The following is a 14148-nucleotide window of genomic DNA, read 5'->3' as shown; positions in this document are numbered from 1 at the left end:
TTACTTGTTTGCTGAAGAGACAAATTATCCAGGAATCAGGTCAGAATTTCTACAAGGTGGGAGGCATCTTGAGGACCGCAATGTGACATGTTTGGATTATGATTCTGTGGAGTGTTTAGAAATATTTCTCTACAATTAAAAGGTGCTATATAAAAGCAAGCCATTGTTGTATATAAACACAAATTGGAAATGCTTGCAGATAAATACAGAGAAAATGTATAAATTGTTTTAAAAGGCAGGAAAAGCTTTCATTTTATGTTATAGAATACAAAGAAAATATTAGTTTTTTAAATTTATTAATCCACTGAGTCAGTGGGGAGTTATGAGTGGGGAAGGCGGTGTTTGTTTGCATGTGTTTTTGCCTTTTCACCCCATTTGCCCTGTGGAATTAATTCTTGCTCCACTACTGGGAAAGGAGCTAGGAGATGACCCTCAGAAATCCTGCAACCCAGTGAAAGCGCTAGTGTGACATCACAAATGAAGCGATTGGTAGGGAAGTATTTCTCTTCTCTTCTACCCTTCACTATTTGATAATACTTTTTTATTGTATTTTCACTGCATTTTTGTAAGCTTTTTGCATATAGTGTCTACCGAGTTAAGAGTTTACGTCTTTCTTTCCAGTAGACTTGAACAGAAGATTCTTTAAATTTAAATGAATGCGTGTGGAGAGCCCCAGCCAATGTGCTGCACTGTATGGTACACATGGGAATTCCTAGATACTCCTGGCAGTCTGGATAACCACATCTGTAGGATTTTCCACTAGTTTGAACAGCTTCTGTGCCAAGTCTTAGAATCTGTGCATTGGCTGGAGGCACAGAGGTGCGTCCACAAAGCTGCACATTTTCTGAGATGGTCACTTTGTAGACTAAAGGAGCCAAAGGTAAAGAAGACATGGGTGGCCACCAGGCAGACAGGAAACCTTCAGAGGGTATCCCACTCGATAACTATTTTCTGTGTTGGAGAACAATGACAGTGAGGAGTGCAAACAGGTATTTCTGTGGACACAGACAGAGGTCCAGGATGGTATTGCCTCCCCATGGCCAGGGATGTCACCGAAAGGCTGCAGGGGGAAGGTGAAAAGTCAGAGATCGTGGTATGCATTGGTTCCAACAATATAGGTAGAATGAGGGATGAAGCCTTGCACTAATAATTCACCAGTAGATTAAAAACAGGACCTCTACTATTGCAATCTCTGGATTACTCCCAGTGCCACATGCTAGCGAGTACAGAATAGGAAAATACAGCGTAGCTCAATTGTGCTTGCAGGAGAGGGAGTGGATCACCAGGACCATTTCTGGGAAGGTAGGACCTATACAAGCAGGATGATCTACACATGAACCAGAATGGGACCAACATCCTTTTGGGTATGTTTGCTAGTGCTGTTAGGAGAATTTTAATAGTTGGTAAGGGAAAAGGGACACAGAACATTAGTACAAATGAAACACAGCATAATAAAGGAAACGGGACACAACAGTTCAGTCATGTTGAGATTCAAGGTAGTAAGGAGAAGCTGGATGGCCTCTACGCTAATGCCAAAATTATTACAGGTAAGACAGATGAGCTAACTGAAACACGGTGTGGATTGAAAGATGGCACTGTGACACTGTTGGTTGAGGGAGGGCAGGACTGGCAGCTCATTATTCAGTGGCATAGGATCTTCACATGACACAGGAAAGGGTGTAAGAGAGGTGTTGTTACATTATTAATTGAGGAGTTAGTTACTGCAGTTAGGAGTGATGATATCTTGTAAGAGTCTTCAAATGAGATGTTGAGAAAAGATCTTAGGAATAAAAAGGGGACAGTCACATTGCTGGGAGCATATTATAAGCCCCTAAACAGTTAGCAGTAACAGAAGAGCATTTCACTAGGTTGTACTATAAAGCAATTTTAAAAATGATAATAATGATAACAATTATAATAGACAGTGGTGATAACAGCGATAGTAGTCATGATGATAAGATAGTTATATTAAGAGATTTCAACTTCCCCAACATTACTTGGGATAGTTATAGAGTAAGGGTTTAGACAGGGCAGATTTCTTGAAATGCATTCAGGAAGATTTTTGCGTCGATATGTAGAATGTCCAACATGGACAGTGCAGTGCTGGACCGAACTCTGGGGAATGAAACAGAACATTGGGAGAGTATTTTAGTGATTGTGACCATAACACAATACATTTTAAGTCGTTATGGAAAAGGAAAAAGATGGTCTGCAAAAAAAATTGGATTGGGGAAGGCACATTTTATTAAAATAAGTGAGGATCTGGCCAAAGTAGATTTGGAGCAGCTACTTCCGGGAAAATCTGCAAGAGAACAGTGAGGTGTGGGTGTGTGGGGTTTTAAAAAAGAAATGGGGAGAGTATAGGCCTAATATGTTCCTTTTAAGATAAAACATAGCAGCAGCAAGCTGTGAGAACCCTAGATATCTATATCTATATCTTCAGGATGGGTGCAGGTGTGAAGGGATGATAAAGAATGGTCAAGTGGTTAACAGTGAGGAACGTGGTCTTAGGTTACAGGGAGAGACAGATGCGATCGTCAGATGAGCAGATCAGTGATAGATGAAATGTAACCCTTAAAAATGACAGATGATGCACTTTGGAAGAAGTGGCAAGATAAAGGATTACTCAATGAACAGCAGGACACTAGGGAGCTTGAAAGAAGTGGGACTTTATGGTGCTTGTCCGCAGATCCCCAAAGTCAGCAAGACAGATAAGGCCACTAAAGAAGCAAACGGGACATGACTTTACTAGTTGTGGCATAGGTAATGCAAGAGCAAGGACATCATCATGTTGGAGGAGCACAAAACCTTGGTTAGACTACAGCTGGAATACTGTGCACAGTTCTGGTTGCCATACAATAGGAAGAATGTGATTGCACTGGAGAGGGTGCAGAGGAGATTGACCTAGAATGATGCTTGGGTTGGAGTATTTTAGCTATGAAGAGAGGCTGTATCTGCTTGGGTTTCTTTTTTTAATCCTTCAAGCTGGGGCGGGGGAGGGGGATGTCTGATTGAGTTGTATAAGATTATGAGGGGCTTAGTCTGGGTGTATATGGAGCAACTGCTCCTTCGAGTTGAAGAGTCAATAACTAGGGGACACAATTTAGAGATGAAGAGCAGGAGGTTTGGAGGGGATTTGAGGAAAATATGTTTTCACCTAGAGGGTGGTGGGAATCTGGAACGTACTGCTGGAGGGTAGTACATGCAGAAACCTCACAATCTTTAAAAAAGTACGTGGATGAACACTTGAAGTGTCACATGGCTATGGGCCAAATACTGGAAAGTGAGATTAGTGTAGAAGGCCGGTACAGACCCGTTGGAATAAAGGACCTCTGCTTTGTATGTTTCTTAATGACACTTGAATGAAATGGCTTCCTAGGCCATTTCAGGGGGCAGTTAGGAATCAACCACATTACTGTAAATCTGGAGTCACGTGGGCCAGACGAAGAAAGATTGGCAGATTTCGCTCCCTAAACAGTCTATAACAAAAAGCAATTGGTTCACTAAAAGATGATCGTTTCACGATCCCTATTGTTGAGGTGAGATTTCAATTTCAAATTTTATTATATGATATTGTCATCCCCACCAATCGCCATGGTATAATTTGAACCCATGACCCCAGGATTTGCTAGGACCTCTGAACTATTGTCTGCTGACATTACAGCTCCAACATCACCTCCACCAAGTTGGTGGACAGATAACTGAAACCATCTGTACAATATGTAGAAGTAAATATAATCGTAAGGTTCAACAATAAATGGAATAGAACACAATCTCAGACATGATACTGAGCTACAGAGGTCACGGGTTCGTCACCATCTTTAATTCTGCGCAGAAGACCTTGCTATCTTCAAGGAAAGACACTCTGTGACTGGCAAAGACACTGCAAAGGCCTACACAAAAAAACACAGCATTAAGCATCTGAATTACAATGAAAGGCAACAGAAGTCAAGCTTGATGGCTGAGTAGCTATCTTTTCAGGGGAACATCATTCAGAATGCTGACAAGCCAAACCGTGGACTCAAGAATGTCACAGGAGAGGAGTGAGGAGAGGCAGTACTGGTAATAGGGAGAAAGAAATGGTGATGTTTAGAAGAGGGAAGCTGAATGGATAGATCAGACACAGCTTTGCCTTCCAAATATTCATAGTCTTGCTGTGCAGCAACCAAGGCTGGATAGATCAGATTACAAAGAAGAAGCTAGTTGTGCATTTTGCTAGAAAATTATTGGACTGATTTAAAACAATATACTGACTAGATGGATTAAATACTCTTCTATTTTTCCAGATTTAAACAATCGTAACTGAATGATTATTTATTTTCACAATGCACAAAATTTCTAAGATGCAATAAGTTAAGACATCCTACATTATGAACACCTTGAACAAAAAAGAATTTACCTGTATCGGATTCCCTCTGCTCACTCCTAGATGGGCTAACAGTGAAAGGAAGTTTACGTTTCATAGAAGCCTTCTCTTTCACTTCTTTTTCCAATTCACTGCGGTCTATTTTCGGTGTCCTGTTGTAGGATGAAACTTTTTCTTTATTCTAAAAACAAAAACAAGATTTGAATAGCAGCCTTGTTCGTCAAGTGCTATGGTAACTGCAACTTTATGGCATTAAAATAAGTCATAGATGAAAATTTCCCTCTCTGGCAACTTTCATTTTGATTAAAATGTCCAACTACCTCAAATTATTCTGCATTACAACTAACAGCACTTAGAACTTTTGTGGCATAACCTCTTTTGCATGAGATTTTCACAAATCGTCTGAATTGGGCATTCTTTACATTTGCTGGAATGCAATTTCACATTTCTTTATAATAGCAACCTTTTAACTGTGCTCTTACTGCCACTTAAATCCATTCTTTTCTAGGTATGGCTATTCCCTACTTGGGAAAAGATATCTTAAGGCATGTAGCCTATTAACAGTGCCAGGACTGGCTTCAATATTTTGCTTGCACATTTTAAGAGGGACCAGTTCCTACTCTTGGGCTGTCAGTGTCACAATAGGAATGGAAATCACTGGCTCAGAATCTGCATGGTCTAGTCTTAGAATAATATCTCTCATAGTCAGGTGAATTAGGATATGGACACCTACATATTCAGATCCCTGTACAAAATATATCTTTTACAACCCATCCACTTGACTTCAACAGATTTTTTTTTTTTTTTTTAAAACAACTTGTTGGGAGAAACAAAAACTTTGTTCTAGAATTGTGACTTCTACTCATACTAACTTATGGGGTTAACAAGGACAAATAAAGTGACTCTCAGAGACTTAGTAAAGTTTACCTAATAAAATGTTTCAACAGCCAGTGCCAATCCTGTTGTGGCACTCAATCTTTGTTGACAGGTGTCATTGTAACCTATTGCATGATAAAAAAAATACAAATCGTGCCTTTTGTTCAAAGTCTTATTATAGTACTCAGTTGGTACTAGCATATTTTTGGCATGAGAAAACAGGGGGACAAAGTTTTTTAAAAAAAAGATTAAGAGCATAAAGAAACAATACACATGAATATAAAAATGTTGAATCTGAATAACATTTATTAAGCCAAATTTCCAAACGTGTCTTGGAATTCTTACCATCCTAGTGCGTTACAGAAAATGTACAACCAAAATTTCCTTGAATACAAAGGAATTAAAAGTTAGTTCCAAAGAAAGGGATGCATTTTCACAGGAACAGAGAATGTTCTTGTTCATTGATGAACAGATTAATACTTCTACTTAGCTCTTGCAAACAAATCGGTCCTGCATTGATGCTCCTTTCCCATGAGGGAAACTATATCTCCTAGTCTCCTTGGCCCAATAGAGATTTCCAAAATGGATCATTTCAGAAAATAATGAAAAATAGTTTTCATTGGCTGACAAATTACTAAAAAAAAAAGTTAAGCTCAAAGTTGTTAACCGTTAAAAATAGGCAGTATCTAGGAAATCTTCTCCACACACTCCCACTCCCAGTGAGCATTATTAAACATGCAGTGCTTAACAGAAGTGTTTGCTGGGCCAGAAACCAGACTTGGGAAGTGGATAAGTGTTTGAAAATGAAAAGTGTAAAGGGACACAGGGAAATGAAGAAAAACAGGTTCATCTAATTACAGAATTAACAACAGGTGAGAACATGTGACTCAATATACCTGCATTGATGTATCGATTCAGCTGGAACCATCTACACAAATCCTATTAGCGTAATTCACTTCAGTAGATAAACAAAACAAAAAAGGCATTTGCACTATTTGTGTGGTGGAATTTCTATAAAGCTATCAAAACTGTATTCCCAAAAAAAATTACTGGAAGGCGGGAAGGGAGGTTTACAATGCAATCACAAGAAAGTTTGTATGTTCTTCTTAACTAATGAAACTCGTGGATATAAATGAGCACAACCACAAAGAATGAGAGAAATAGGAGTAGAAAGATCATATCTAAGCTTGTACTAGTGGTTCTTCTCCCCTACCCACATCGTGCCCACCGTTTCAAGATTTTGAAATTGTCACAACCCTTTGGTGAGAACTGTGAATGTTGGGAGAGAGGTGATAAAGAGAGGGAGGGCAAGGGGAAGTGTGTAGCCATTACTTACTTGGGTGTTTGCAACCAAATTTGGGTCTTCATCCTTCCCAGACTTTGGTAATCTGTTTTCTACTTGAAGCTAATTATTAATATTACTGTAAACACAGAGGAATCTATAGCAGACATTTATGATCCAATTATTTGAGATTTTATGATTTCAAATGGTGCTTTCACCTTGTCCTTTTTGGCCTCTTAAGCAAACAAAACCTGTCAAATGAAATGGGTGATTAGCTCTATTAGAAGGTTTCCTTGTTGGCAAAATGTCTTTAACATGAGAATATTATTTTCTTCTAATGGAAAAAGTGTATTACAAAAGGTATACCCTTTATACACTCCTTTTTCCTTTGTGTAAAAGCATGACTGAGAATAAAACAGCATTTTCATCCTTTGAATTCCACCATCTGACATCAACTTTTTCTTAAAGTTACAATTTTATTTGCAAAAGTAAAAACACTAACTGGCCCTAGAATAAACAAAATACAAGGACACTAAGATGTGTCAAGTTTCAGAAGGTGCAAACAGTTCTAACAGGAGAAAGACCAGTCAGAAGCTATAATTGTTCGTTCAACAACCTGAGCTTTGTGCGTAAAATGCTGAATAGAAAAGTTTCACAGAAATAAAATCAACAAATTCACTCCATTCAAGAATTCATTATGAATATACAATAGTTTTCACACGACGACAGATTATTTTGTTCACTGTTATGGTGTTGTACAAATCACAAGACAAATGCAAGTATATAGCCAAAATAATAAGCACGTGACGTCTGTCTAAAGTATAACATTCACAACATTTTAATGCAATCTTTGTAGTACAAACTGTTTCAAAATTCTTCAAGCAGAAGGAAGAAACTGGTCCATGGCTTGGAACAGCTCTCTTCTGCAAACCAAGCTGAACAAATGTCCATGGGATGGCAGCTACGCCTGTCAATAAGTCGTATGGCTTATTATGGAATACATCTAACTGTAGAAATTTAACCTTAATGCATTACCGAGTGAATTTGGCTAAAAAAAGTTTTACACTGATTACTATATTTTTAAAAAAATCAGGTTATAAATTAACAAACATTTGGGTTTTATAATTATTTTAGCTGCAAAACTTTCACATTCTGTGCATCATGTCTTAAAATAGAAATGTACCTTATACACACAGCTTTGTAATGTTCTGATAATTAGTTGAAATTTAAGATACAACCATTTGTTCTTTTTCAGAAGGCAGCCACCACCTGCTCACTTCCAGCAATTTCTGCCTGTACTGTGCAACAGTCTAGTGAAAGAGACTCAACTACTGTTCAAGTGTTTAACAGCTTAACTCAAGATTACAACAACTTCTGTTACTGTATTAGGTGGTGGTCCAGACTGGAAAAGAAAATAAGGAAGGTGACATACAGCAGGGTAATAACAAAGTCTGCAGGCACTAGTGGGACCACGGCAGTGAATTCAATGTTTTTTCTTTCTCTAATCTTATGTTTAGAACCTCCATGTCCTAGCAATGAAAGACAGCATCTGCTACCAAGAAAAACACAAAAAGAAAAAAAAAGCTGGCTTGAAATCTTAAATACAAAAATGTTGGAAATACACAACAGGCTCTTCAACAATTAAAAGGACAAAAAGATTAGGTTCTCTGTTCTTACAAGGAGCCTACACCCAAAACGTTAAACTGTCTTCTTCTGTTACACGAACTAATGAACACTGCTGGCGTTTTTGTTTCCTTCCTATTAGGAGTAACATCCAAGCTGTATGATGTGACTTTGTGCATTGCATGGAGGCAGCAGATGACAACAACTTCTAAATAAATGTTCCCATTGATTTTCAATAGCCCAGATTTTCCAATCACAATTCAAAACCTTAAATCCTACCATGATCAAATAAAATTATCACCATGCCAAATGGGATAGACTTTGAACAGATCTAACAACTCAAGACTGGGCATCCGTGAGGTGTTGTGGGTGATCGACAGCACGAGTACCTTAAGTGTACTCAAATGCAATGTGTAAACTTTTGGTCTGGCATATAAACTATTCTACATTACTATCAAGCCAGGGAATTCTCTATTATTGTACCTCATTGTTGTGAAGGGGAGGTCGATAACTCTCTCATAATTAAAACCGAAATACCCAGAGAAGCTCACCCCGCCTCGTATTCTGTTAAAGTGTGAAAAGTTGTATAATCTGCCTCTCACCCCCAATCTGTTATAAACGAGTAGTTAAATGAGGGAAATCCCGGATACATAAATAAATTGTTACTGTTGCCTATAAAGTGAGTAACTCTAACAGTGAACAAATTGACAGAACTACTAACAAACCGAACAATTTCCCCCCTTAGTAACTATTCTTGAATAAAACAGAATTCTAATGGTATGCTGTTCCAATAAATATAAGTCCCACTAATATAAACCAAAGTAATAAAAATATTAAAACTTAGTCTCTCAAAATTATAGCCAGGATCAGTCTTCCAGAATGTTCTTTGCCTTCTCCACTGTTTTCCACTCAGGAATGCCCTTTTCTGTCAAATTCTTGTGTCAGGAATATTAGCTAAGAGTGCTGTGGTACCTTTATTTATATGGTGTTTACTTTGAGATTTCTGTGAAAGCCAGTAAGTTTCTCTTCAGAAGACAGTTCACTCATCCCAATTTTCAAATGCCCTCTTCTTTTATATTCTTGATGACCTATTAACTTCTTACAATAGGATTGGTTCTAGGTTGTCAAACCATCAGATTTAAATTTAATTGGGTTTTGGTATCTAGGGCCTGGTTTAAATTAATTGACTAAATTCAAAAACCTGTCATCTTGGTAAAAACACTACTTGGCCTGCTAACACCACAGCTATTCATTACAATGTTTCAATTTCAAGAACTTTTTGTGTATCTGCTGCTGCCTGCAGACATTTTTTTAAAATCTCCAAACATTTTATAAAAATCTTTTAAAAGGGGCCACGCACTCTTCTCCCCTATCATTTTACAAACATCAAATTCTAACGCGCTGTCTTCCAACCCACAAGTACTTTACCAACTTTGCAACAATCTATTTTAGTACCTAAGATTTGTAACTAGGTACTTTGCACTTAAGACGGCACCATTGTGTGTGGCCACATTGTACACTTTTCACTGTACTCCTGTACTTTTGTACTTCAGTACACATGACAAGAAAACCTAATTCTAATTCTAATCCTGTTTCAACGAAGCACGCAGGAGTGCATATCGAGGGCAGCAATGGTAATACCTAGAAATAAAGAAACCTGGTGAAGCTACAAAATAGAACTACTTGCATGCAAAACATTAGAAGCAACAAGTGATAACCGGGCCAACTGATTATCAACCAATAGCAAGATGCAAGCTCTGCAGTTCTGCAACATCCTCATCTTCAATAATTGGGGAGTCCAGCATTTCAGAGCAAAAGGGAAGGCTGAAGCCTTTCCCAGAGGTACCTAGCATCACAGATGCCAATCTTCAGCTAATTCACTTCACTCTGCGTGATATTAAGAAACGGCTGAAAGCAGGGAATACTGTAAAGGCTGTGGCCTTGACAGCATTTAACGAATCCAATATAGACAGCCGCCGCCCCAGCAGTCTACTCTCAATCATCAGTAAAGTGACGGAAGGCATCATCAACAGTGCTATTAAGCAGCACCTGCTCAGAAATAACTTGATAATGACACTTAGTTTGGATTTGGCCAGGCTCCTGGCTCCATTGCAGTCTTGGTTTAAACATGCTCAAAACCACTGAATTCCAGAGAAGTGAAAGTGCTGCCCTTGTATCAAGTCGGCATTTCATCAAGAGCAGTGTCAGGAACCCTAGCAAAACTGGAGTCAAAGGAAATCATGGGGGAATTTCTCTGATGGTTGGAGTCATACCTGGGACCAAGGAAGATGGTTGTTGTTGGTGGTCAGTCATTTCAGTTCTAGGGTGTCTCTACAGGACTTCCTCAGGGTAATGTCTGAAGTCCAACCATCTTCAGCGACTTCAACAACCTCCCCTCCAACACGGGGTCAGAAGTGGGGATGTTCACCAATGTCTGCACAATGCTCCCTAGTTGCTGAAGCAGTCCGTGTCCAAATGCAACAAGATCTGTACAATACCCAGGCTTGGGTTGAAAAATCGTACGTAACATTTATGCCACAAAAATGACCAATAAAGGACAATCTATCACCACTTGATATTCAATGACGTAACCATCATTGAAATCCCCACAATCAACATCCTGGGGATTATCACTGATCAGAAACTGAATAGACAAACCATAAATATACAGTGGCTACAAGAACATGTAACAGGCTAGAAATCTTGCAACAATTGCATCCTGCCCACCATCTATAAAGGCACAAGTCAGGAGTGTGATGAAATACACTTGCCTGGGGTAAGTACAGCTTCAACAACACTCAAGAAGTTCGACACCATTCAGGAAAAGCAGCCTGCTTGAATTGCACCACACTATCCATCAACGCTCAGTAGCTGCACTGTGTACCACAAGAAGCACTACAGCAGTCTGCTCAAGATCCATGGACAACATTTCCCAAACTCATGACCAATTCCATCTAAAAGGAGGACAGCAACTGGTAAAGGGGAACAGCATCACCTGTAAATTCCCCCCCCAAGCACTCACCATTCTGGTTTGGAAATATATTACCATTCCTTCACTGTCGCTGGGTCAAAATCCTGGAATTCTCTCCATAATGGTACTTGTAGGTTCACCTACAACACATGGACTGCAGAGGTTCAAGGCAACAACTCATCACCACCTTCCAGCACAACAAGGGACAGGTAATAAATATGGCCACGTCCCATGAACAAATTTAAAAATAAGTAGGAAAGTGTAGTTGAGGATGATTAAATCAGCCATTCTCATTGAACGCTGAGGCAGACCGGTAGGCCAAATGACTTACTTCTGTTCCATACTCTGATGGCCATAATTTACAACATAGGAAGGCCATTTGGTCTATTCTGTCTGCACCAGTGAACAGATGCTGTATAACATGGGCAAATGTGAACTTATCAAGTTTGGCAGAGAGAATAAAAAGCAGTATACTATTTAAATGGAAAGAGATTGCAGAACTTTGTCATACTCTAGATGCCCTGGTACTTTCTATTATGGGATGTAGGTGTTGCTGGCAAGACTAACGTTTGCTACTCATCCCTGAATGCTCTTGAACTAAGTGGCTTGCAAGGCCGTTTCAGAGGGTGGTGAAAAATTAATCAAATTGCTGTGGGTCTGGAGTCACACGCAGCTCAGACCAGGCAAGGATGCCAGATTTCCTTTCCTAAAAGGACATTAGTGAACCTGATTGTTGCAAAAACCCATCTATGGTAGTTTCAAGATTAGTTAGCTGAACGACAGGTTTATGATGCAGAGTGACATCAACAACTGAGGTTACAACAAAGATCCTGCCTTCTCAAGCTTGTCTCTCACCTTTGGCATTGTGACCCTCAGGTTAAACTCACCAGCAGTCGTCTCTCTCTAATGGCCCTCTAGGACTATGACAACATTACATTTACACTTTTTTTTTGCCTACTCCTCCAATGCATCAGCAATCTTTTGCAGATCCTCTTGCTCTTTTTGACAACTTACTTTATGACCTAGCTTAGTGTCATCAGCAAACCTAGGTACACCACACATTCAGTCCCCTCATCCAAATCATTGATATACATTGTAAGGTCTAGCATCAGTCCTGTGGCACTCTTGACAGACAACTTGCCAACCCCAAAAAGACCCATGCATCTCTGCACTCTGCTTCCTGTCAACCAATCCTTTATGCATACTGACATGTTACTCTTTACACTGTGCGCATTTTATAATGTGCAGCAACCTCTGCTGTGCCATCTTATCAAATGCTTTTTATAAATCAGACTGAAAACGGTAGAAAATGGAGCACCACTTTGCCCCGCGCATTGAATTTTCTTCTTAATCAAATTCCAAACTACACATTTTGTTCACATTTCACTCGTGCTCCTTACTGATCACGTGGTGTGAAAAACTCTTATACTGGTAATGTCACTGGGCTAGTAAATCAGAACCCTAGGCTAATGCCCAATTTCGCATCCCACTAGGGCAGTTAGCAAATTTCTAATCAAATATAAATCTGTCATTAAAAGCTTGCCTAATGGTGTCCACATAATTATTGACAACTGCTGTAAACCATACCTGGTTCACTAATGTCCTTTAAGCAAGGAAATATGACATCCATACCTGGTCTGGGTTACAGCTGATCCCAGACCTACAGCAATGTTATTGACTCTTAACTGCCTTCTGAAACAGTCCTAGCAAGCCACTCAGATCACAAAGCAATTAAGTATGGGCCTGCCAGTGAGACCCATGTCCCACGAAAAAATAAACTGCCTTCACCAGACAACCTCTTGTTTACAGAGTTACTTAACTCACCGGAAGGCTGTTGGAAAATAGTCTGCCCTTAATCTATAGTTAAACTAAAAAAAAATGCTTACTAGAATTTTCCATGTGAATCAAGTTCCCAATTCCACACACAGGCATATTCTCCTCATCTGCACTCTAAGCTTACTGTCAGTGTCTAACTACGTACTGGACCCAAATTTAACTCCTTGCACAAAACTTTTAACGCCTGTCAGATTACTGATCTGACTTTGACAAGACAATCAACAGCTACAAATGAAATTCAAATCTCAGGCACACAGAATCAGATAAAATAATGTAGGGTCAGCCCCAACTTTTTTCTTGTAGTAAATATTATCAAACCAAGAATGCTTTCATCAGATTGTTTTTAAGAGATAGGAGATTTAAAGTAACTAACATGCAAATGTGAACATAAACCTACAAAGTTGTGCAAACTTTCAATAAAATTATAAAATATTTCTAGTCAGAGGATAGCATAAATGCAAGGACAACTGTGACAGCCTATCATTTACAAAAAGGGTCCACTTTCAATAATGTCTTACCTTTCTTCCAGTCTGTTTTTCAACCATGTTGCTGTTGCAATCAGAACTTTCAGTCTGTGTTGTTCTGGAAGACCCAGATTTGGGCATTTTACAACGTTTGCGCCTTTCTCTTCAGCTGCCTGTTTCAGGCAACAATATGATCATCCTTTATCTGGGGATAAAAACAAAAAGAGTAAAGTTCATTTTTCTTGCTGCAACCCAAGCCTTAGCAATGCAATTAACACTTTCTAATCCAAATTTAAGAGATTTTTTGGTAGGTTCAACTTAACTTCTACTTGTGTAATAGCAAAAGTCACACAAGCCTAAATAGCGTGACAACTGGTAAAATTCTCAAACTTGTCTAACCAGACCAATCTATCCATTATTAGGCTACTGATTATAAACTAATCTGGCAACACATAGGAAAAATCCTAGTTCCCAGTGACAGGTTAACTCATTAGGGTCCAATTTAATTTCAGCCAATTAACAATTGTGCCTAGGGCAGTTGATCTGCCAAACACATTAATCTGGTTTTACTAGGTTCCAACTTGACCTCTTATTATATTGCTCCAACTATCCAAAGTAGAAAAATTATAAACATTCATACTTTGAGACCACAAATCCTCCTTGGTGCTAGTTGTTAATCTCTTGAAGATGGTGCCTTTCTAGAGTCATACAGCACAGGAACAGACCCTTT

The 14148-nt window shown here is 39.0% G+C and overlaps 1 protein-coding gene across 5 annotated transcripts in view; it reads right to left on the bottom strand.

Annotated features, from left to right (window-relative positions):
• The window catches only part of ankrd12 (ankyrin repeat domain 12), a 173480-nt gene extending 159861 nt beyond the window's left edge, over positions 1-13619 (bottom strand). For all 5 annotated transcript variants that reach the window (XR_007261989.1, XR_007261990.1, XM_048596243.1 and 2 more), the window contains exons 1-2: positions 13473-13619; positions 4400-4547 (exon numbers count right to left, since the gene is read on the bottom strand). Coding sequence is in view for 3 of the 5 variants with exons in the window: in XM_048596243.1 (XP_048452200.1) it covers positions 4400-4547; positions 13473-13559 (235 nt within the window). In the remaining 2 variants the exon portion in view is untranslated. The remainder of the gene's footprint in view (positions 1-4399; positions 4548-13472) is intronic.
• Between the last annotated feature and the right edge of the window lie 529 nt (positions 13620-14148).

Source organism: Rhincodon typus, chromosome 4 (genome assembly GCF_021869965.1).
Source record: "Rhincodon typus isolate 14 chromosome 4, sRhiTyp1.1, whole genome shotgun sequence".
NCBI classification, from domain to species: Eukaryota; Metazoa; Chordata; class Chondrichthyes; order Orectolobiformes; family Rhincodontidae; genus Rhincodon; species Rhincodon typus.
This window is presented reverse-complemented; position numbering and strand designations above follow the sequence as displayed.